General features: G+C 45.9%; 1 protein-coding gene across 1 annotated transcript in view; it reads left to right on the plus strand.

Moving 5' to 3' along the window:
• LOC137538076 (natural cytotoxicity triggering receptor 3 ligand 1-like) overlaps positions 1-25167 on the plus strand; it is a 52386-nt gene that overhangs the window by 16925 nt on the left and 10294 nt on the right. The window contains exons 3-4 of the mRNA XM_068260056.1: positions 11740-12066; positions 16624-16728. Coding sequence (XP_068116157.1) covers positions 11740-12066; positions 16624-16728 — 432 coding nt within the window. The remainder of the gene's footprint in view (positions 1-11739; positions 12067-16623; positions 16729-25167) is intronic.

The following is a 25167-nucleotide window of genomic DNA, read 5'->3' on the forward strand; positions in this document are numbered from 1 at the left end:
TTTGGGATTGTAAGTCCAAAACAGAAGATATATTTATCCAATTATGGAAAGCCCAGATCCTTGATGGAATATGAATACTGGCAGGGACTCTCTGACAGCCTGTGTGTCCAGCAGTTTTAACTCTTTCTCTGCTGGAGGGTGAAGATGGTAACAAGAGATGAGCAGTCTCTGTCACACGGTCCAGTTCCACCCACTGTCATCAGAGGCAGAAAGAGATATGAAATATCTGAAGTTATCATATCTCTGCGTCAGTCCTACTCATAATTTAGAAAATGAGAATAGTGTGTTCCTTATTTGCTCTCCTACTCACTGATACTAAACACATATGAATGTTCATATTTCATTTCAGAGAAAACCATATCTCTATCACTGAAGGTGGTAGGCAAACTTTTTTGGCTTAACCACTTGCCTACCGCCGCCACGCTTATCTACAACCCTGTATACTTCATCCGCGGCACAGGGGCGTAGATATTCGTCTATTGCAGTGAATGGCCGCCACGCACACCCGCACTTGCTCGAGCGCGCGCTCTTGGCACCGCCCGTTAGTGGGGAGATCGGTGAATGAGAACGCAGTTCCCATTTATTGAGCTAAGCCTCGTATCAATAATCACAGGCATCAATGAGATGCCGGCGGTCATTGTAACAAATACAGTAACCCATACATGCGTTACTTCCTGTTAATTTACTAACGGTACGCAGCACGAAGAATATGTGTGGGGACATCTTGTGGGCAAATAGTAAAATTACATCTACATACATTTATTTTTTTTAAATAAGAATAACACATATACCAATAAAATTAACACCTTACTTCCCCACTCTCCCATAGTTATCCAAATAAAACATTTGCATATGAAAAAATTACAATAAAAAAAAATACATAAATAGTTATCTTAGGGACTGAATTTTTTTAATATGTATGTTATGAGGGTATATTACTGTTATTTTTGCAATTATGGGCTTGTAATTATTGACGCAAAACAGAAAAAATATACCTTTATTTCCAAATAAAATATTATTACCATACATTGTACTAGGGAAATATTTTCATTGCAATTGTAATGTCTGGCAGATCTCTTGTTTTTCTTCAGCCACTATACCCCAATCTAGTGCTGTAGCTCTGATTTCGGCCTACGGTCTTCACCTATAGACAATCCCCCATGTGCAAGTTATAGAGGCTGAGGCCAAGAAAACCAGAGTACCACCAGAGCAAGCAAGACTATGCAGCTGGGTGATATCAGGAAATAGAGCGGAATGCCCTTGTGGAGGAGATTACACAGATCACACCAGGAGCTATTATGAAGGAGGTGCCTGGCTCTTCTACTGACCACATATGCTATTGCTCCGTTGTTATTGCCTGATGAAGCGGGATCAAACCTGCGAAACGCGTCGCATATTTGGAGTTCATAAATAAAATATATTGACGGTCTTTACTACAGTTGTGTGTCTACTTGAAAGAGGTAAGTCCACCACTACCTCCTCTATCTACCAAGAATTTGGTTTTTAAGCTCATTTAGCTTCCTTTTATCCTCTTGGCGCCTCTGTTCTCCTGCATAATATTGAGTCCACCCTGGGTGGAGGGTTAAACCCCCTTTTTCTCATCTACAGAGAGCGACTTCTTATTCCTGAGAGGGGTCAGGAAAATCTCCCTACCTGCCTTTACAGTGGTTGCCTAATGGTAACCCTGGTTTGTGAGTATTAATATTTACTCTATCTAGTAACCATTTACCAGTACATATTGCACTATTGGTGTTCCTTGTTTTTACACCAGGAGCTATGAACAAGGGAGCAAGATTACTCAGAGCAACTGCAGCTCTGAGCTTCTGACAACCTCCACAATAAACATGACACAATGGTTGTCAACCATGGACAGACAACAGAAAAAGGAAGAGGAGAGGAGCGCTCTCTGGTGCATTAACTTTTTTAATTATGCTTTCTCGCACAAAGACAATTAAAAACTTACAATGTTAAAAATAATTCAGAGCATGTCACAATATAGTGTATCACCGTGTCCAAGATGTAAATTCACCAATCTGGCCTCCTCCACACTATGGCCAGTAGATGTGGTAATCCGAGGATCAAGTAGCGCCAGCGGTATGGGGTACACGGGAGTGTGGTCGGCAGCTGCCCTGCGCCTAGGACGTCATGACGCGTTTCGGCGTTCCACGCCTTCGTCAGATCATTTAATTGTTTTCTCATGGACAGACAACAGACAGACAGAAGGAATGCTTGCCAACCTAATCGCTGCCCTAGCGACAGCAAGCATCCACACTGGCATGATAAAGAAAAACAAGTAGGAGCGTAACTAATAGCAACCGCAGCTATAGTTACGTCTGCTGGAACACGACCAGCAGGAACAGACAGACAGATGGATTGTTTGCCAATCTAATTGCTGCCCCAGAAATAGCAAACATCCACACAGGTGCAGACAAGACAAACAGGAAGGAACGTAACTATTAGCAACCACAGCTATAGTTACGTCCACAGGAACAGAACTAGCAGGAATACTACCAGTCAGCAACGTGGTGAAGGCAGTCCCCAAGCTAGCAGGATAGGAAAGACTTCACTGTACTCCCGCGGGTGCAGTGAACGTCCAAACAAGCAAGGCAAGGTAATGCAATACAATTCAAACTTCACACAAGGAACCCAGCAGCCAGCTAAGGCAAAGCTGAAGTCTATGATGGACAAGGTGTGAGAGGAGGAATAGGCGTTTCTATGGACATCAGCCAATGAGAGCAAAGACGCAATTTCCCACACAGCTGAATGGTAATCACTCAATCCTGTGTTAGGCTGATTGAAGGCTGCAAGCTGACTATGGATGGAAAGGACTCTTATTACAAATGCATGTCATATTATGCAACAACATTCATGTAGGAAATCCAGAACTGTCTGGCTGCAGTTCGACTGCAGCAAGCCATAGGTGGATTCATGACAACATGCTGAGATGCTCTGAACAAAGAAAGTGAGGTGAGGTGCACCTTAGCACAATGTGGTGTGCCACGACTCCGTCCCAGTGTCTCTTGGGACCTCCGCAATCCAAAGTATAGAAGGGTCGGCACCACCAAGTAGTAAATATAGCTCTTTATTCCAGCAGTAACAGACGCTGTTTCGGGCTAACAAGCCCTTTATCAAACTGCTCACTGCTATTGGTTACCATGGATGTTGAAAGCCTCTACACCTCCATCCCTCATGATGGAGGTGTAGAGGCAGTAGATTGGTACCTCATGATGGAGGCCGACCTTACATTAGAACAACGGAGGTTTGCTATCGGATTGTTAGAAATTGTGTTGAAGTTTAACTATTTTTCTTATGCAGGAACATTCTATATGCAGAAACGGGGCACTGCTATGGGCTCGAATGTGGCCCCCTCCTACGCAAATTTGTATATAGGGCTTTATGAAGAAGCCTTTGTTTACACGAATTCACTTTTTCACCGGCACGCTTTGTGCTGGCTACGTTTTATTGATGACATCTTTTGCGTATGGAGGGGGCCACAGAGCAGCTTGCAGGAGTTTGTTACACAGCTCCACAGCTCCTGTCCGCAGGTGCGTCTCACTGTCCATGCTGATAAGACCAGCGTTCCTTTTTTGGACGTTATGGTCTCCCTTGGTGACTCTGGGGTGGTGACAGATCTGCATGTGAAATGCACGGATCGGAATTCGGTGCTTCACTTTTGCAGCTTTCACCCCATGGGCACCAAGGAGAGTATACCACACAGTCAACTTTCTCGTGTGTCTAGAATTGTCAGCGATGAACCTACCAGAGAGGCACGCGGCCGGGAGATGGTGGAGAAATTTAAGAAACGGGGTTATCCAGACCGTTGTTTTAGACCCAGGACAAAACGTGGTATGGGGGGTATGGGTGTTAGATTACCTTTTGTCTCCACGTACAATGTTTGCAGTGATGCTATTTCTCATAGCATCCGCAAACATTGGCATATTTTGAGAGATGGGTTACCTGCGGTACCTGAGTTTAGGTACCCTCCTCTCATGTCTTTTAAACGTGCTCCCACCATCCGTGATAAGATTACGGCGGCTATCCCTAAGCGTTCGGGTGAGGGTCGGCGTGGCATGTATCCATGCCTTAGCTGCCACATGTGCAATAACGTTATCAGAGGCAAAACGTTTTCTCACCCTGCTCTTTGTACTCCTTTGCAGATTAATGGGATTTACAGTTGTGATTCTACGTATGTTGTTTACATGCTTAAATGTCCGTGCGGTCTTTCCTATATTGGTAAGACGACTCAGCGTCTTAAGGACCCCATATCATCGCATAAATCCAACATTCGTAATCCCCAATGTACTGTCACGGTGGCAGAACATTTTCATAATTTCCGACATGCGGTTTCCCAACTTAGGGTCACTGTCATTGATGGGGTATCTGCTGGTTTTAGGGGTGGGAGCCGGGACAAAGAACTGCTACGTAAGGAGGCTTATTGGATACGTAGACTTGGTACCATGGGTCCAGGGGGTCTCAATAAGGAATATGATCTCAGATTTTGAGAGTTGCACACTATGCTGGTCTTTAACATCTGTTTTCTTTTTATTTTATATTTTAACAGGTGCTCTTGCCTTATTTTAATGTTGACACGGGAGGACCTGCTGGGAATCTGTGAGTTATATTATTTTTGTTTACATGTGAATTTTTTCTTTCTATCACATGTTTGTTAGTGATGCTTGTAGCTAGGATTTATATTTACTCCCTTTGTTTACAAGGGCGGAGCGGTGTTGTCATGACACCCCATGCCCTATTTTATCTATGTAGTTATATGTCCTCCTCTATGTGGGCGGTGCGATAATGTTGCGACAGCGCACGCCCCTCTATACGCATGGAGACTACCTATGATCTTCCCTCTTAGATGCACGTAATTACACCGTGACGTCATGCGGGGCGACGCTGACAGACGCTTGTGACTGGTTTGCGGCTTCAGCCGCCCTGATTGGCCAGCGTCAGTCATAGCGCGCTGTGAGGTTTGCTCCAAGCGTTGTAGTGTTCGATTGGATGGCGGGGACTGCCTTCTGTGATTGGTCGGCGGCGTACAGCTGCTGTGATTGGACATCTGGCTTTCAATACACGTTATAGCTACTTCCTGGCATCCTAACGTTTTCTTCGCTCTTGGTGAGTGTTTTATGACATTTCTAAAGTTCCCCATCAGGTCCTCCTGTGTTGCCACCCATTTTGTGGGTGGGTATATAAGGTGGTGGTGTTTTACACATGGTGAGCAGTTTGATAAAGGGCTTGTTAGCCCGAAACAGCGTCTGTTACTGCTGGAATAAAGAGCTATATTTACTACTTGGTGGTGCCGACCCTTCTATACTTTGAGATGCTCTGAACTGCAAATGGTAATGAGACTTATTGCAAATGCAATCAAAACTAAGCAACCGAATGCAAGCAGAGAAATCAAAACTGCTTGGTTGCATCTCCACTGGAACCGACAGGACATGTTACAGGAGGAATCCTTACAGCAATAACCGGGACAAATAAAATCCATGTTTGACAACCATTGTGTCCTGTTTATTGTGGCGGTTATCAGAAGCTCAGAGCTGCAGTTGCTCTGAGCAATCTTGCTCCCTTGTTCATAGCTCCTGGTGTGATCTGTGTAATCTCCTCCACAAGGGCATTCCACTCTATTTCCTGATATCACCCAGCTGCATAGTCTTGCTTGCTCTGGTGGTACTCTGGTTTTTTTGGCCTCAGCCTCTATAACTTGCACGTTAAGACCTGGGGTAACCAAAGTCAGGAGACATATTCAGTGTCCTGTTCATGCAGGGGATTGTCTATAGGTGAAGACCGTGGGCTGAGCTCAGAGCTACAGCACTAGATTGGGGTATAGTGGCTGAAGGAAAACAACAGATCTGCCAAACAATACAATTGCAATGTTTAAAATGTTTCCCTAGTACAATGTATGGCAATAATATTTTATTTGGAAATAAAGGTATATTTTTTCTGTTTTGCGTTAATAATTACAAGCCCATAACTGCAAAAATAACAGTAATATACCCTCATAACATACATATTAAAAAAGTTCAGTCCCTAAGATAACTATTTATGTATTTTTTTTAAGTGTCATTTTTTTATATGCAAATGTTTTATTTGGATAAGTGATGCGGGTCAGCTGACAGTCCAGCCTCTGTGCATGGCAAAGCCATTACTAGCCCGTGAGGTGATGCAGGACATCACTGGAGGATCGGCTCAGTAAGTATTCTGCTTGCACCTGGGGGGAGATTTGTGCTTTGTTGGCCAGTTGCTCAAGCAGTCAGCATGTACATGTATCCGGCATCAGGCGATCCCCGCCAGTGCTGGATACTGGGGACTGTGCTGTATTGAACGTAGAAAACAACGTATTTGCATATATTGTAAAAAGTGAGTTTTATCCAATTATAGACGATCTTTCAATGTGTCAAAGGAGTATAGCTGGAGCAGGTGGGCCCAGTGTCTGTGGCCAGCAGTGATACGGTGGTTCGTAACAGGCCTCATGGTGATATGCAGTGGGCCCCCCAATATGCAGAGTAACATTAGTGGAGCAGAAGAGAAGTGATTCATCTCTCCAGACTCCATTGGCGGTCTACAGTCTCCAGCCTCCCCTGTCTCCATGACTACTGTCATGTAACAGGGACACCTGGAGACTGACTGTAGATCACAGTGGAGTCACATTTCTTATGCTTCACTGCTTTTGCTCTGCAAGGAAGAGAGGGGTCACATTTAGCTACCTATACTGAAAGTCTTTCTGCCTTAGCTGTACTGGAGGTGGGTTCTTTCCAGCTACCTATACTGGTAGCCCTCTGGTTACCTATACTAAAATTACCCTTCACTATCTACACTAGGGGGAAGGATACATCTGACCTATACTTAGGGTGTGCCCATTAGGGGGGGTTACTTCTGGCTACATATAATGGGGGTCATCCTTGACTACCTACACTATGGGATGGCCTATACTGGAGGGGGGAGGGGACTTTTGGCTTCCTATATTGGGGTAATCCATGGCGACCTATACTGAGGGGCTAACTATACTGAGGGGACAGTACTTTAGGCTTATACTTGAGCGCTGCGTAATATGTTAGCGCTTTATAAATACAATAAATAAATAAAATAATTAACTACCTGGTGCTTATATTGGGGGGTAAAATTGCTGGAGGGATACCGGGGACACCTCTGGCTACAGTATAAAAAAATTGGTGTGTGTGAGTGTTGGACAAAGATGCTTGATAGTATTTAGTATAGGGGGAGGAACAAAAAAAATGTTATGGGCCCCTTGATTTATAGCTACACTGCTGTACTCATATCTTTATTACTCCTTGTCCCCCATGCAGGCTGGTGTCCGCCATACTAACCTATGCCAGCCCCCAAGGTACATGATATGAGGGTCTCTGTAATGGTGGCCATACATGGTACAATTTTTCATTTTTCGATTAGTAATTTAGTTTGATTATTCCGTTAGATCGAATATAACGATTTTTCCAGCATGTCCAATCTGATTTTTCTCGAAAAACCGGGATAATCGTTCGAATTTCATGATCAAAAAAAAAAATATTTTCAACTTTCATTCGATTCGATTATTTAGATCGAATAAACGGGATAAACGAACGTTTTTATTGTACCATGTATGGCCACCATGAGTAGCCAAGCATCCTCCTTTCCTACAAAACACCATCCATATCATAGACCAGGGGATAATCACCACCCCTGTGCGCTAGAGTTAGGAGTATTTACCCCATTCGTGTAGAGATAGGTATTGGGGGGCCTTATGATGGTATAGGAGAGCCCCATTTAATGGCTTGACTCCCAGATACCTGTCCCTTTCTTATCCTCTTTAGTGTTGTTAACAGAATATTAAAACATCTTATTAATAAATCTGATCTTCTACTTTCTTTTCTTTTTCAGCTGTCATCTTTCATCTGTCACTTTCTGTCTTCTGTTGTCTTTCTTCCATATTTTTCACCTCCTTCCCCAGGCTTTTGCTCCCAGCCAGACTACCGCTGCACCTCACAGCTCCCCACCATACCTTTGCAGTGCACACACTACCTTGTTGGTCACTACCTACTTGCTGAAGCTCTGCACGCACCGTCAGAGCCGTCACTATCTCCTCCCTCCCAGGCAGTGTCACCTGTGCTCTCTAGCGAGACCCACCACACCACTATACAGAAAGCCCCAGCAAAGGCGGCCTGAGGAGAATTCCCATTGGTCAGCTTAGCAAACCATTTGGGAGCCCTCTGTACAGTACTAGCAAAAAAGAATCTTTACATTTGCCGCCAGGTTTCCCTAGCGCTTTCTCTGATGGGATGGGACTCCTTAAAAGAGATAAGTCCTAGGGAGTCCCACAGATGTCCGTCGCCTTCCAGGCAAAATGGGTATAAAGGGTCACTTTTGCGAGCCCTGTAATAACAGCAGTCCACAGAGCTAGCGCCACTCAGGTTAGTAGTAAAGCAGTCTACAGTTTTGTATACAATGAACAGAGGCGCCAAAAGTATAAAATTAGATTAAATTAGCTTAAAAACCAACTCAAATGGGTAAGATGAAGGAGGAAGTGGTGGTCTTACCTCCCTCAAGCAGACACGACAATGACTGCGATTCAGACAGTCAAACACATTTATTAGAAACTCACCAAAAAATTTTGCAACGCGTTTTGCAGGCTCAATCTCGCTTCATCAGGCAATACAGGGAGGAGTATCAAGCGATCTGCACAAGGATTCAAGTTAAGCACCTCTGAACTTGAATCCTTGTACAGATTGCTTGATACTCCTCCCTGTATTGCCTGATGAAGTGGGATTGAGCCTGCGAAACGCGTTGCAAAATTTTTTGGGGGAGTGTCTAATAAATGTGTTTGACTGTCTGAATCGCAGTCGTTGTCGTGTCTGCTTGAGAGAGGTAAGACCACCACTTCCTCCTTCATTTTTTCCATTTTCGTTGGTTTTTAAGCTCATTTAATCTAATTTTATACTTTTGGCGCCTCTGTTCATTGTATACAATTTTGAGTCCACCCTTGGTGGAGGGTTGCTACCCTTTTTTCCTGTCTACAGAGAGCGACTTCTTAATCCTGAGTGGGGTCAGGACAATCTCCCCACCTGCCTTTACAGTGGTTGCCTGCTGGTGAACCTGACTTGTGAGTATCTAGCAATACGAATTTATTGCTACCTTATCCAGTACGTATTACACTATTGGGGCTCTTGGTGTTCCCTGTTTTTAGTCTATAGTTTTGGACTGTGATGTTATACAAGGGGCTTGATTCACAAAGCGTTGCTAACCCAGTTAGAGACTTTAGGCGTGATAACCATTGCACCACGCTGGTGAAAAGCCAGTTTAGGCGTGATAAGTTTAGGCATGATAAGTTTAGGTGTGATAAGTTTAGATAAGTTTAGATCGCGCGCAAAGTCCCGCACGCAAAGCAGTGCCATTAAACTCTATGCGAAGTGCACCAGACTTTGCTAGCGCAAAACTTTTGATCAGCTGTGCACTGCGGTGCTAACCCAGTTGGTGCTATAGTTATCATGCCTAAACTTACCACACCTAAACTTACCACACCTAAACTTACCACGCCTAAACTGAGTTTAGGCGTGATAAAGGGCTTTTCACCAGCGTGCTAACTGTTAGCACCGCTTTGTGAATCAAGCCCAAGGAGTCCAAAACTCCTTGTATAACATCACAGTCCAAAACTTCTTATATAACATCACAGTTATCTCCATATACTATGGTTGCTTCTTGGATATTAAGCCTCCACTACATCCTTTGGTGCCGCACTCACCATTCACTAAGACTCCCTGGTGGGTCTAATGTAGTCTTGGGACTGTTCCCGGGTCGTCCCCCACCACTCTGGCAATATTCTGCTTCACCTCAATGAACTTCCTTATCTTCTGTTTGACCAATGATATATGTCTGAAAGCTCAATAAAAAGCCTCTCATAGCGTAAAAACGTCTTACATTTTTTAAAAAATTTGCATAAAATTGCACTCAAATATTCCATAAGGTCCATAAGGTCATAGTCGCATAGAGTTTTGCTTCAATGCGGGCTCTCCCCCGCTTTGTTGGCCGCTGGCAGGCTGGTCCTTGTAGTCCCACTCCGCTAAGCTGTTCGTGCGCACTTCTACCGGCCTCACCTCACGTGGGACGCCCACCGCTGCTGCCGTCGGTACTTCCTGGTTGCGTGATTAGGCTCCGCCCGATATGTTTCGGCAGGATATGAATCATCAGGGAGTCCATTTAACATTTAATGAGGATTTATGAGCAAGAAAGTAATCTTGTGCCACTCTTCCTCAGATAGGTTTCTCTTAAGATAGTGTACCCATTTGTCCTGGTAGGGATTAGGATTAGGGGAGACATCACCACTCATGGGGATGTTGTACATGAAGCAAGTCCTTTTTTGGGGAAGGAGGGGGGGGGGGGGGGGGGGTTTGAAAGTTTTTTTTCAGTCTTTGCACTGAGTTGTCAGTGGCTTTGCGTTCAAAGGCAGAAAGAGATAAGGAAAGTTTGTGCGCCTTAGGTCTTTTTATTGTGATAAGTGTGATCAGACAAAAGATTCTGTCAGTCAGACAATTGTATATGTTTAATAATAATATAATTTTGCAACGCTTACAGTCTCATAATACATCACAGTTATTTGCTGTAAGCAATTAGCTTATGATTGCTATCAATTAACTTTACTTCTTTGTTTTCTCATAGGAGATGTTTTACGCCTTATTATTAAAATACCTTTTAAGCCAAAAGCAAGCTAGGAAATACTCAAAATAAGGGTTATATGACTTTTGAACTCACATTTTAGCACTTTTTTAATTGTTAAGTGCTGAAAAAGTATTTTGTAGATAAGAAGAAAAATTATCTCCTAGGAGAAAACTCAAAGGAAAAATGTATTGAATATGGGCCTGTGGGACTGTCGATGATTGTGTCCACAGTCTTTATCAGTGTGTTGCTGGTCCATAACTGGCATTGAAAATAGCAAATGGAAGTTAGAACTCTTCCCCAGACAGAGTAAAAAATGAAATGTAACACATAGAGGGTTGCTTTGGAACCCAGTTGGAAAACATTGCTTTGTTATCTTAGTGAGAAAACAGCTTAGTTTTATAAAGACACAAGTATTCAATGATAATTTAAAAGTTTATGTTTTGTGGATAAATCTTTAACTACTTTACGACCGTCTCACGCCAACGGGTGTGACCGCGGCGGCCGCCCCAGGACCGCCTAACGCCAATTGGCGTCAAGTCCTGGGGCCACATGCTCGATCGTTCCCTGCCACTTTACGGAATGGAGTTCCGTGATTAGCCTGCTAACCGCCGATCGAGGAAAGAAATCCCCGTTGTTTACATGCATACAGCGCTACGGGCTCCAGCAGCGCTGTACGAGATTGGCGATCCCTGGCTTCTGATTGGCCGGGGATCACCGTCCTCTCATAGGCTGATGCCTATGAGAGGCGGAAAGCAGGACAGATCGCCGTCCTGCTCAATTCTTCAGGCAGAGGGGAGGAGGGAAGGGGAGGGAGGGGGACGGTGGCAATGAGAGCCTCTATGAGGCTGAAGAAAAAAAAAAAAGTGACAGCGGCGATCGGACCCCTCCGGCAGCATATCCCCTTAGGGACAAAAATAGGAGGTGAGTCCGATCGCCATACTCCTTAGCTGGGCTGTGCAGGAGGCTAAAAAGCCTGCACAGCCCACTACAGAAAAATGTGCCTGGTCTTGTGGGGGGATTAACACTGCGGTCATCAAGTGGTTAAGATACATTTCCATAAATGTTTCTCATTTTTGTGTTCCACAGTTCCACCTTTGGTTACGATCACACCTGAAGATGTTACCATTGAGCTGGAGACAGAGAAATCAGTGATGTGTGAAGTGTTCAATTTCTATCCACAAACTGTGACCATCCGCTGGGTGCGATACAATAAAGCTTCCCCCGAATATGTGACCCTGAACAATGGGACCTGCACTGCTGAACACATCACTAACAGTGATGGAACCTTCCGTGTCACAAGTCAGCTGACACTAAAGCCCAAGAAAGAGTATAATGGCAATTCATATGGCTGCGTTGTCACCCACAGGTCTATAGATCATGATGTTGTGAGGAATTTCACTGTGACGGTAACAGGTACATCAGATTTTATAATTAGGCAGCTGCTAAGTTATTTCATAATACACATTTCTCTACATCCTGTCTAGGGCTAGCACAAGTCAGCACACTTGGTTTCAGCCTTGCATCACAGCATGTAAGCTATAGTAGTTGTCTGACTTTCTGAGGAATTGTCAGGAAAAAAGCACCTGACCCTGTGGTTTTATAGGTGCCTCCAATATAGGTAGCCAGTATATTTGCCCCAGTGTAGGTTAGATAGGTATATGCCTCCAGTATAGATTATATTGGTATATGCCCCCAGTATAGGTTAGATAGGAATATGCCCCCAGTATAGGTTAGATAGGTATATGTCCCCCAGTATAGGTTAGATAGGTATATGTCCCCCAGTATAGGTTAGATAGGTATATGTCCCCCAGTATAGGTTAGATAGGTATATGTCCCCCAGTATAGGTTAGATAGGTATATGTCCCCCAGTATAGGTTAGATAGGTATATGTCCCCAGTATAGATTATATTGGTATATGCCCCCAGTATAGGTTAGATAGGTATATGCCCCCAGTATAGGTTAAATAGGTATATGTCCCCCAGTATAGGTTAGATAGGTATATGTCCCCCAGTATAGGTTAGATAGGTATATGTCCCCCAGTACAGGTTAGATAGGTATATGTCCCCCAGTATAGGTTAGATAGGTATATGTCCCCCAGTATAGATTATATTGGTATATGCCCCCAGTATAGGTTAGATAGGTATATGCCCCCAGTATAGGTTAAATAGGTATATGTCCCCCAGTATAGGTTAGATAGGTATATGTCCCCCAGTATAGGTTAGATAGGTATATGTCCCCCAGTATAGATTATATTGGTATATGCCCCCAGTATAAGTTAGATAGGTATATGCCCCCAGTATAGGTTAGATAGGTATATGTCCCCCAGTATAGGTTAGATAGGTATATGTCCCCCAGTATAGGTTAGATAGGTATATGTCCCCCACTATAAGTTAGATAAGTATATGTCCCCCAGTATAGGTTAGATAGGTATATGTCCCCCAGTATAGGTTAAATAGGTATATGTCCCCCAGTATAGGTTAGATAGGTATATGTCCCCCAGTATAGGTTAGATAGGTATATGTCCCCTAGTATAGGTTAGATAGGTATATGTCCCCCAGTATAGGTTAGATAGGTATATGTCCCCCAGTATAGGTTAGATAGGTATGCAGTACGTCATCACAGGGGGCGCTGTTACCATAGTGACAGACACCAGGACAGGAAGTAGATAGAAGCTGTAAGGATCAAGGAAGGTATGTTGAAACTTCTCTCTCCACACCGCTCCGCCTGGTGCCAGCACGCCCGCCGCCCGCACGCCTGCCGCCAGCAGCAGAGCGAGGCCCCCTGCAGTGTGAGGCCCCAAGCGGGGGTTTGGCTTGCTTGTATGCTGGTGGCGCCCCTGGTCCTTGGTGTTAGTCCTGGATCCTGGCCACGTGGTGGCTGTAGGGTCAGGTATGCTTGGAGTGTGTATTGCTGTGCCCAGCCAGTACAAGCTGGGATCCCCGGCAGTGAGTGGAGGTTTAGTGGTAGAGTAGCAGACAGACATTGTAGGGTTACCCGCAATGAAAGACTATTTTATTCATTTATTGTATTTATAAAGCACCAACATATTATGCAGCGCTGACTAATGCTGTATTAAATACTTGCTTTGCCACTAGTTCTACAGGGGAGCTCCCCCACTTTTTAAGCATATATGACAACAAGAGGTAAAACAAAAAAATAAATAGGCATTTGAATTTCCCTCCCTCTGAGCATATTGGTTTACCCAAGTGGGGGGGGGGGGTGGATTTGTGTTTAACGGCTCTACGACTACTTGCAGAGTGGCTCCCCCAGGACCGCCAAACGCAGATTAGCATCGAGTCCTAGGGGCGGAGAATAGCAGGGAACGCGCGCACGCATGCACGATCGTTCCCTGCCGAGACCCGGAGCGGAGCTCCGTGATGGGCAGGCTGTGAGGAAAAAAAAAAAAGTTTATTTACATGTACGGCGCAGCACGGGTAATGTGATGCGCACAAAGTTTTCCTGAATTTACACAAACTTTGTAATGCACATTAACTTTACTTTATACAAAAATGCATACGTTACTTGTATGATGTGAGTTACTAGCTCACTAACAGTGTGACAAAGTCAGCCAGTGACCCAGGTTACAAACAGGGCCGGCGCTACCATTAAGGCAAAGGAGGCAGCTGCCCCAGGGCCCCAGAGCTTGTAGGGGCCCCAGTGGCTACAAGAGGAAAAAAAATTTTTCAAAATCGGCCTTATAGTTTTTGAGAAAATCGATTTTAAAGTTTCAAAGGAAAAAAAAACACATTTAAAAACCTGCCGACTTTAATGGTTAATAGCAAATCCACCTTAAATGCTAGAAACCCTAAATTTGCAGGGTATGTTAAGGAGATCATTAGGAATAAGAGGAAAAAACAATTTTTCAAAAAGACCTTATAGTTTTTGAGAAAATCAATTTTAAAGTTTCGAAGGAAAAAAAGTATACTTTTAAATGCGGTAAATGTCACTTTTAGTAGCAAACCTAACGGTAGTGTAATTTTACATGTATCAAACGAAAGCGCAATAAATTTCCTGACGGGGTTTCCAGGGGGTCTATACGCAGCCGCAGCGCTTTGGCCAGGGATCGCTATACAGCCGCAATATGGCTGTATGAAGATCCCTGGCATGTTTTCCTATTTTCCCAATTATTTTTTTTTTATGTTTAGAGTGTGGGAATTAAAAAAAAAAATTGTGGGGTCCCCCCTCCTGAAACTTTTTAACCCCTTGTCCCCCATGCAGGCTGGAATAGCCAGAATGTGGAGCTCCGACCGATTGGGGCTTCACACCCTGACTATACCAGCTGCAAAAAAGGTCTCTTAATGCTGATTTTTGTTCCAGGGTATATGTTGGGGGGGCCCCCCAGGTTTATTTTGCCCTGGGGCCCCATTGTTGCTTAAACCGGCCCTGGTTACAAAAGCAATGCATGTATTGTTTATATAACACAAGTTGTGCTAGGGTGTGAGTGGCTTCAAATCGGAAAAAGTGAGACTGACTAACACAAGAAACTAAATGTATACATTGGTTCAAAACTGTAGAAGATGATTTAAACAAGGACTCTAACTTCTTTTGCTGGTACGATGGGTTTTAAATACCACAATTCTTTTTATTTTTATAATTTTTATTTCTATCTTTTCATTTTTTGTTTCATATGCTGGTAAGGTGTTGTTTACTGTCACCATTCATTTTATTTTATTTCATGTGCTGGGAAGATGGTTTTAAATGCCACAGCTCTCTTTAGCATAGAACTAATGGTGCATGTAGTCAGCCCAGTCACTTTTGAACTCGGAATTTATGATGTCTCCCCATAACCAGAGTCCGTTTTATGTTGTGTTGTAGGAAACTGTTGCTCTTATCAATTTAGCCAGGATGCCTGGGAAAGCCTCCTGAAGTAACAGTTAAGGCAACTACTGTATAGTGTTTTTTTATAACATTGCATCATTCTCTAATATTTGCAGTTTACACACTACACTCAGCATTCTAAATTATTTTACAGAGCAGGCCAGTGATCTATTGACCTGTCCTCTACAGGAAAAATAAGATACAGTGACTGACAGTTGAGATAACAAGCTTCAGAAGACAAAGCTCTAATCGACTTTGAAAGTTGTGGAGCTCAATGGCTCTTTTGGATAGATAACAACCGTTCTTAACTCTCGTTTCTTAACTCTTCCTGTACTGGAAACAATATTTGACTTATGTCTCTGCTCCTAATGTTTTATTTCTTAGCTGAACTACACATACAAATCATTATATCATTTCTTTTTTGCTTCAGTGTCTCTTTAATGAATGTGTCCTTACATAAGGGGCTTGATTCACAAAGCGTTGCAAACTGTTTAGCACAGGTGTGCTAAACAGTTATCACGTGAAGTGCTTTTCGCTGACTTTTGCGCGCGCAAAGTGCCGCGATTCGCGCGATCGCAGCACTTTGCGCGCGCAAAAGTCCGCAAAAAGCACTTCACGTGCTAACTGTTTAGCACACCCGTGCTAAACAGTTTGCACCGCTTTGTGAATCAAGCCCAAGATGTTGTACATGAGCACAGCTGTATTTGAATTAGATGTTTGTAATTCAGTTATTAGTAAGTAAGTAGGGGTCTATATGCAGTGGGACGGATCTAGGGGGGGGGGGGGGGCAAGCGGGTATCTTGCCCCAGGCGCAGTTTGTTGAATTCTTAAAAAGGCAGCAAAATGAATGGCAGTTTAGGCGCCAAAACCTGACCTTTAGGCGCCAAAACCTGACCTTGCCCCAGGCGCAACTTGGTCTTGATCCGTCCCGGGGTAGTGATCATCTCCACATGGGACTGTGAATCGTGGGAATCAATAACAAAGTCCTCTCCTCCTGGGGGAGGGCTTTATTAAATCAAATGGAAAAACATATGTGATATAGCTTTTTCCCCAGTTCCTTTATTTTCAGTTAAATATTGCTTAGAGCAAATGGCACATGACAATTGTATTCCATAAAGGACTTCATTAGTGAAATATCTTGTGTGATTGCAGAGCGAGATAACACTGGAGCAATAATTGGAGCTGTAATCGGGACTCTGATCTGTACATTACTGGCGGTGGCCTGTGTGATGATTTATGTGAGAGTGTTCAAGACAGGTAAGTGCTAAATTTCCACATGACAGTTATTGTTATTACTGTATGATAATGATATTCTCCCTATCTCTCCTCAATTGTTTAGTTAACTCTGACTCTTCATGACCATATGTACTGTACTTCTGCACGCCAGATGTCTGTCAATCACTGTTAATTTCAGCTATTGTATGGGAATGGCATTCCCCCATTATAGCCAGATGTGCCCCCAGGATTAGCGTCCCCCTCCCCATGATAGCCAGATGTCCCCCCAGTATTAGATTATGCCTCTTAGGATAACCAGGTGTGCCCCCATTATTAGATTCCTCTCTCTCCTTACCCAGATGGTCCCAGTTTATATTTTAGTCCCCCTTCACCACCCCCCCCACACAGATATCCTCTCCACCCATTATGGTTAGCCAGATGTGCCCCCCCTCCCCCCAGCACCACCACCCAGGCAGCCCCCTCCGTGCCCAGATCGCTACTAAAAAAGCATCAGCATCAGCAAGCAGTCTGTCTTACCTCGCCTGGTTCCTGTGATCATCCTGCAGCCCAAGCCTCTGTTCCCCATTCTGCAATCAGCCCCTTCATGATGAATATCCAGGTCCCGGCTTGATGACATCATCAAGCTGGGGCCCGAATATTCGGCACCGCGGGGCTGACGGCAGAGCGGGGAATGGAGGCTCGGGCTACAGGATGATCCCAGGAACCAGGCAAGGTGAGTCAGGCTCCTTGCAACTTCTTTCTTGTAGCGACCAGGCCACGGAGGGGGAGAAATGAATGATGGTTGCAGTTGGCTACTGCAGTGATCGCTGATCTGTGGGAGGGTGGACTAAGTCAGAGGACATAGATATACTGTATTTGTGGAAAGAGTGGTTAAAAAGGTCTCCCTGATCTCACTGCATGAGAAATTGCATTCCTCTACTCTGAATAACAAAGCCACCTTATGATAGCAGACCCAGACCATTTGCTCTCTTAGGCCTTAATTAATATAACAATTAGCAAGTGGAAGAATGCAAGGCAGCAAAGAAGTGGACGGGTATGCTAATGGAGATTGCCTGGAATATATACGTTCCTTTTGGTAGAATATCCATTTTCTGGGCATTTATCCGAGCTGAAAGAGACAGAGGAAGGCGGGACCATGTCTTGTCATATCCATGGATATTATCTATTAAAGGCAAGAAATTAAGCTGGTATAGTCTACCCAGAATGGAAGGGATCTGAACACCTAAGATAAGTTATAAGATGAGTTATAGTCAAGGACAGGCATTTAAAACCATTGAAAACCAAAAGGAGGAGCCTACAGAGGACCAGAATGACTGGTAAAGGCAGCCATACACTGGTCGATTGCCACCAGATCGACCAACAGATAGATCCCTCTCTAATCGAATCTGATCAGAGAGAGATCTAATGGCTGCCCATATACTGCACACAGATTTTGAATCTATTTCATGCTGAAATCGATTCACAACCTGGGGAGCTGCTGTCTGCTCACAGCCTATCTGTCCCTCACTGCAGCTCCGGTGTCCCGGAATCCCCTCCAATGCAGATGCCGACCTTACCATGTCGGCATCTTCTGCGCGTGCACGAGCGCAAAGCCGGGCCGCCTGCAAGCACGTGGCCTGAAGCATTCTGCACAGGCGCAGAACTACTGCACCTGCACAGAACGCTCCCGTCGGAGGTAGCGGTGCGGCTGTGCGCTTGCGCAGGCACAGTGGATGCCGGCCTAGCAAGGTTGCCATCTGCAATGGAGGGTACCCTGGGACTCTGGAGCTTCAGCAAGGGAAAGATCGCCTGCCAGGCCCCAGGTACATCTTGTTTTTGTTTTTTTTATTTGGGTGTGTCCCTTAAAGGTTGTAAAGAACTGAAAATGGCCATTTCTTGAATTTGCAGCATTAGGAGGTCATATTTACTGAAATCAACAGCTATTTCAATTAAAAACTTCTGATTTTCTTGAAAAGATGATGCAAGTGGCAGTCAGCATTTGAATCATCAGCAGGGGTGCAGCTAAGGTTTTGGTGGCCCAAGCAGTCCATAAGTTGAGGCCCACCATCCATGAAAGAAATGGTTAGCCATACCTCCAAACAAAGCGGCCCGCTGTAAGAAAAATGGGCGTGGCCAACACATGATGTGGGTGGAGCCAAATACTAGCAGTTTCTAGGCTAAATTGCACCCAGGGCAAGGGCATAAAATGTGCCCCCAACATGGAGACAAGTATAGGTGCCCGCAGTATAGGTAACCAGCTATAGGTCCCCTCCAGTACAGGTAGGCCATATAGTTGCTCCCAGTATAGGTTAGATAGGTAGGTGCCCCCATATAGGCTAGATAGGTAGGTGCCCCCATATAGGTTAGATAGGTAGGTGCCTCCAATATAGGTAGCCAATATATTTGCCCCAGTATAGGTTAGATAGGTAGGTGCACCCAGTAAAGGTTAGATAGGTAGGTGCCTCCAGTATACATTAGATAGGTAGATGCCCCCATATACACTCACCTAAAGGATTATTAGGAACACCATACTAATACAGTGTTTGACCCCCTTTCGCCTTCAGAACTGCCTTAATTCTATATGGCATTGATTCAACAAGGTGCTGAAAGCATTCTTTAAAAATGTTGGCCCATATTGATAGGATAGCATCTTGCAGTTGATGGAGTTTTGTGGGATGCACATCCAGGGCACGAAGCTCCTGTTCCATCCCAAAGATGCTCTATTGGGTTGAGATCTGGTGTCTGTGGGGGCCATTTTAGTACAGTGAACTCATTGTCATGTTCAAGAAACCAATTTGAAATGATTGGAGCTTTGTGACATTATCCTGCTGGAAGGAGCCATCAGTGGAAGGGTATATGGTGGTCATGAAGGGATGGACATGGTCAGAAACAATGCTCATATAGCCCGTGGCATTTAAACAATGCCCAATTGGCACTAAGGGGCCTAAAGTGTGCCAAGAAAAATCCCCCACACCATTACACCACCACCACCAGCCTGCACAGTGGTAACAAGGCATGATGGATCCGTGTTCTCATTCTGTTTACGCCAAATTCTGACTCTATCGAGACTCATCAGACCAGGCAACATTTTCCAGTCTTCAACTGTCCAATTTTGGTGAGCTTGTGCAAATTGTAGCCTCTTTTTCCTATTTGTAGTGGAGATGAGTGGTACCCGGTGGGGTCTTCTGCTGTTGTAGCCCATCCGCCTCAAGGTTGTGCGTGTTGTGGCTTCACAAATGCTTTGCTGCACATCTCGGTTGTAATGAGTGCTTATTTCAGTCAACGTTGCTCTTCTATCGAAATGAATCAGTCGGCCCATTCTCCTCTGACCTCTAGCATCAACAAGGCGTTTTCTCCCACAGGACTGCCGCATTCTGGATGTTTTTCCCTTTTCACACCATTCTTTGTATACCCTAGAAATGGTTGTGCGTGAAAATCCCAGTAACTGAGCAGATTGTGAAATACTCAGACCGCCCATCTGGCCTCAACAACCATGCCACGCTCAAAATTGCTTAAATCACCTTTCTTTTCCATTCTGACATTCAGTTTGGAGTTCAGGAGATTGTCTTGACCAGGACCACACCCCTAAATGCATTGAAGCAACTACCATGTGATTGGTTGATTAAATAATTGCATTAATGAGAAATTGAACAGGTGTTCCTAATAATCCTTTAGGTGAGTGAAAGTTAGATAGGTAGGAGCCCCCAGTAGATAGGTGCCTCCAGTATAGGTTAGATAGGTAGGTGCCCCCAGTATAGGTTAGCTAGTATAGTTGTCCCCAGTACAGGTTAGATAGGTAGGTACCCCTCAGTATAGGTTAGATAGGTAGATGCCCCCAGTATAGATTAGATAGGTAGATGCCCCCAGTATAGATTAGATAGGTAGGTGCCTGCAGTATAGGTTAGATAATTAGGTGCCCCCAGTATAGGTTAGAGAGGTAGATGCCCCCAGTATAGATTAGATAGGTAGGTGCACGCAGTATAGGTCAGATAGGTAGCTACCCCTCAGTATAGATTTGATGGGTATATGCTTTCAGTATAGATTAGATAGGTATATGCTCCCAGTATAGGTTAGATAGGTATATGCTCCCAGTATAGGTTAGATAGGTATATGCCCCCAGTATAGGCAGGAGGGTGTGCACAGTGGCCGGGGAGCGGGCAGAGAGAAGTTTACACTTACCTGCCTGGAACCTGCACACAGCTTCTATCCTTATCCTGTCCCGGAGCGCGTCACATCGGTAAGAGCTCCCCATGTGGTGACATGCGGTTATGTAATCACATAGGGCGCTGTTACCATAGCAACAGATGCTGGGATTGGCAGTAGATAGAAGCTGGCAGGATCCAGGCAGGTAAGTGGAAACTTCTTTCTGCCTGCTCCCCCGCTGCTGCGCACACCCTCCTGTCGCGCCGCCTGGCGTCTACACCTGCACACCCACCGCCAGCAGCATAGCAATGCCCCTCGCAGTGTGAGGCCCCAAGCGGGGGTGTGGCTGCCTGTATGCTGGCACTCATCAGCCATTAAAGTATAATTTTAATGTTACTGAACCAAGTTCTTATGATAATTGGATGTATTTCAAAATAAAAACGAAAAATACACTGTTTCAAATTATTAGGCACAACAGAGTTTCAAAACATTTTGCAGGTCGTAAAGAACTGAAAATGGTCATTTGTTGAATTTGCAGCATTAGGAGATCATATTTACTGGAATAAAAAGCTATTTCAATCAAAAACATCTTAACAGGTCAAGTTACATATAAAAAATAGGACCCCTTATTTGATAGTAGTTTTACAATTCTTGCATCCATTGAACTTGTGAGTTTTTGGAGAGTCTCTGCTTGAATTTCTTTGCAGGATGTCAGAATAGCCTCCTAGTGCTGTTGATTGGATGTAAACTGCCTCCCACTCTCATAGATCTTTTGCTTGAGGTGGCTCCAAAGGTTCTCAATAGGATTGAGGTCAGGGGAGGATGGGGGTGGGGCCACACCATGAGTATCTCTCCTTTTATGCCAATAGCAGCCAATGATGCAAAGGTAATCCTTGCCACAGGAGATGGTACATTGTCATGCATAAAGATGATTTTATCATGGGAAATACGGATCTTCTTTTTGTACCATGGAAGAAAGTGGTCAGTCAGAAACTCCACCCACTTTTCAGAGGTCATTTTCACACTTTCAGGGACCCTAAAGGGGCCGAACAGCTCTCTTACCATGATTACAGCCCAAAACATTACTCCACCGCCTCCTTAACCTCCCTGGCGTTCTATTTCCCCAGGATTTCCGTGCAAAAAGTGGTTCAATTAATTTCCAATAATTGTCAACCTTTTTTTTTTTTTTTTGCAATCATTTTTTTTTTAAATATTGAATTCAATACAGGTTATTGTATTGAATTAAACTAAAAAAAAGTGTTTACTGTGAGATGTTGATGACACTGTGTGACCCTGGTGTCATCAACGCTGATCGCCGGGGGACATGAAGCAAAATCTGCCAAGGGACATGGAAGAAGGCACCGAGGAAGCTATCAGAGGTACGCAACGAGGGATCAGCTCGCCAATGGTGAATATAAGACCCAGATGTGTAGCCAGGTGTATAGTTTTGCCAGATGTATAGGTAGGCAGATATTTTACCAAATGTATAGGTAGGCAGATATTTAGCCAGAAGTATAGGTAGCCAGATGTTTTACCAGATGTATAGGTAGCCAGTTATTTAGCCAGATGTATAGGTAGCCAGATGTTTTACCAGATGTATATGTAGCCAGTTATTTAGCCAGATATATAGGTAGCCAGGTGTCCCCCCTTGCCCCCCCCCCCGATCCCCCACCCCCCAGTCTCCTCCAGCCCCGATTTACTAACCCGAGGGTTGTCTCCTGCGGCGGCTTCTGTGCAGGGGAGGGGGGGGATCCCTCTTCCTTGTGGGCTGGTGGCTGGTCGGGGATTCCCCCTTCTGCGCAGGGGGGGGGGGGGAGAGATCCCCCTTCTATGCGGGCTGTTGGCCTGGTGTCTCCTTTCTGCGCAGGGTGGGGGGGGGAGATTCCCCTTCTATGTGGGCTGGTGGCCGGGTGTCTCCCTTCTGCGCAGGGGGGGAGATCCCCCTTCTATGCGGGCTGGTGGCCGGGTGTCTCCCTTCTGTGCAGGGGGGGAGATCTCCCTCCTATGCGGGCTGGTGGCCGGGTGTCTCCCTTCTGTGCAGGGGGGGAGATCCCCCTTCTATGTGGGCTGGTGGCCGGGTGTCTCCCTTCTGCGCAGGGGGGGAGATCCCCCTTCTATGCGGGCTGGTGGCCGGGTGTCTCCCTTCTGTGCAGGGGGGGAGATCTCCCTCCTATGCGGGCTGGTGGCCGGGTGTCTCCCTTCTGTGCAGGGGGGGAGATCCCCCTTCTATGCGGGCTGGTGGCCAGGTGTCTCCCTTCTGTGCAGGGGGGGAGATCCCCCTTCTATGCGGGCTGGTGGCCGGGTGTCTCCCTTTTGCGCAGGGGGGGAGATCCCCCTTCTATGCGGGCTGTTCGGGGACTCCCCCTTCTGTGTGTGGGGGGGTCCCCTTCTGTGCGGGCTGGCTGGGGGTGGCTCTTCCCTCTTCCTCCCTCCGGATCCCACGTGCGTCCCCCCGTACCCCCCCCCCCCCCCCCTCCTGATCTCCTATCCTCCCCGGTATCCAGCCCTACACTACTCACCCGAGGGCTGTCTCCTGCGCCGGCCGCGATTGCCACCCTCCTCCTCCATCACTGAAGTCTCGGTTCTGTGTAACTACAGTACGCGGCTTGGTGACGTCACCAAGCCGCGTACTGTAATTACACAGACCGGGACTTCAGCGATGGAGGAGGAGGGTGCCAATTGCAGCCGGCGCAGGAGACAGCCCTCGGGTGAGTAGTGTAGGGCTGGATACCGGGGAGGATAGGAGATCAGGGGGGGGGGGAGTACGGGGGGACGCACGTGGGATCCGGAGGGAGGAAGAGGGAAGAGCCACCCCCAGCCAGCCCGCACAGAAGGGGACCCCCCCACACACAGAAGGGGGAGTCCCCGAACAGCCCGCATAGGAGGGGGATCTCCCCCCCTGCGCAGAAGGGAGACACCCGGCCACCAGCCCGCATAGAAGGGGGATCTCCCCCCCTGCACAGAAGGGAGACACCTGGCCACCAGCCCGCATAGAAGGGGGATCTCCCCCCCTGCACAGAAGGGAGACACCCGGCCACCAGCCCGCATAGGAGGGAGATCTCCCCCCCTGCACAGAAGGGAGACACCCGGCCACCAGCCCGCATAGAAGGGGGATCTCCCCCCCTGCGCAGAAGGGAGACACCCGGCCACCAGCCCGCATAGGAGGGGGATCTTCCCCCCTGCACAGAAGGGAGACACCCGGCCACCAGCCCGCATAGAAGGGGGATCTCCCCCCCTGCACAGAAGGGAGACACCCGGCCACCCCCTCCGCACAGAAGGGGGAATCCCTTCCCGCACGCACTTTCTCTGCCCGCCGGCTGCACAGGGATTCCCCAGAGTGGCTGGATGCTAGTTCTGCACGCTGGGGGTAGCACAGATCGCTACCCACAGCGTGCTGACAGGCATCCAGCCACTCTGGGGAATCCCTCTGATGAGGGAAAAGTGGAGCCGGCGGTGCAGAGAAACAGGAAATCTCCCTGGCAGTATTGACGAGCCCAGCTCGTCATTACCACTTTCAGCATGTTTCTGCTGGACGAGCCAGGCTCGTCATTACCTCCAGGGTGGTTAATGACATTGCAGGCTTGTTGGGATGTGGTGGCTGTCAACCAACCATCCACCATTTCCATCCATCCATCCATTCATTGGGACCATGAAGAGTTGCATGGCACTTATCAATAAACAAGACTGTTTGAAAATTAGTCTTCTTGTAGTTATGGGCCCACTGCAGCTCTTTCTGCGTGTGAGCTTTTGTTAGAATCCTGCACTTGAATGTTCACGGGACTCCGACGGCACCAGCAGCCTCAAATATGTGTTTGCTGCTTTGTAATGGCATTTTACAGCTGTTCTCTAAATCTGATGTATTTGTTTAGCAGAACCTCATTTTGCTTTTATCTGCACAAACCCGTGTGTACTCTGAGTCAGCCACAAATCTTTTAACAATGCGATGATCATGCTTAAGTTTTTGTGAAATATAAAGGTTTTCATACCAGGTCTGGGTATAAACCAAGCGCCTCTGCCTTGGACCGAGGCACTTGGTTCATACCCAGAGGCGCTTGGTTCATACCAAGACCTGCATTGTATATGCTCCTACTTATTGTCTGATGAAGCCGGGCCATACCTGCAAGATGCGTTGCATTGTTCATTATACATTTTTGTTGATATAACATCAGCATTTTCTTGTGTCTGCTTGGAGGAGGTAAGTCCACCACTTGTTCTCTACTTTTAAACTTTTTAGCAAGTTTTATTCTTCTGGTGCCTTTGTTTATACATTGTACAAATCCACCCTAGGGCGAAGGGTGTTACCCCCTTTTTCCTCTATCTAAGGACAGCGACTTCTGT

The sequence above is a fragment of the Hyperolius riggenbachi genome, chromosome 11, assembly GCF_040937935.1.
Source record: "Hyperolius riggenbachi isolate aHypRig1 chromosome 11, aHypRig1.pri, whole genome shotgun sequence".
Classification (NCBI taxonomy): Eukaryota; Metazoa; Chordata; class Amphibia; order Anura; family Hyperoliidae; genus Hyperolius; species Hyperolius riggenbachi.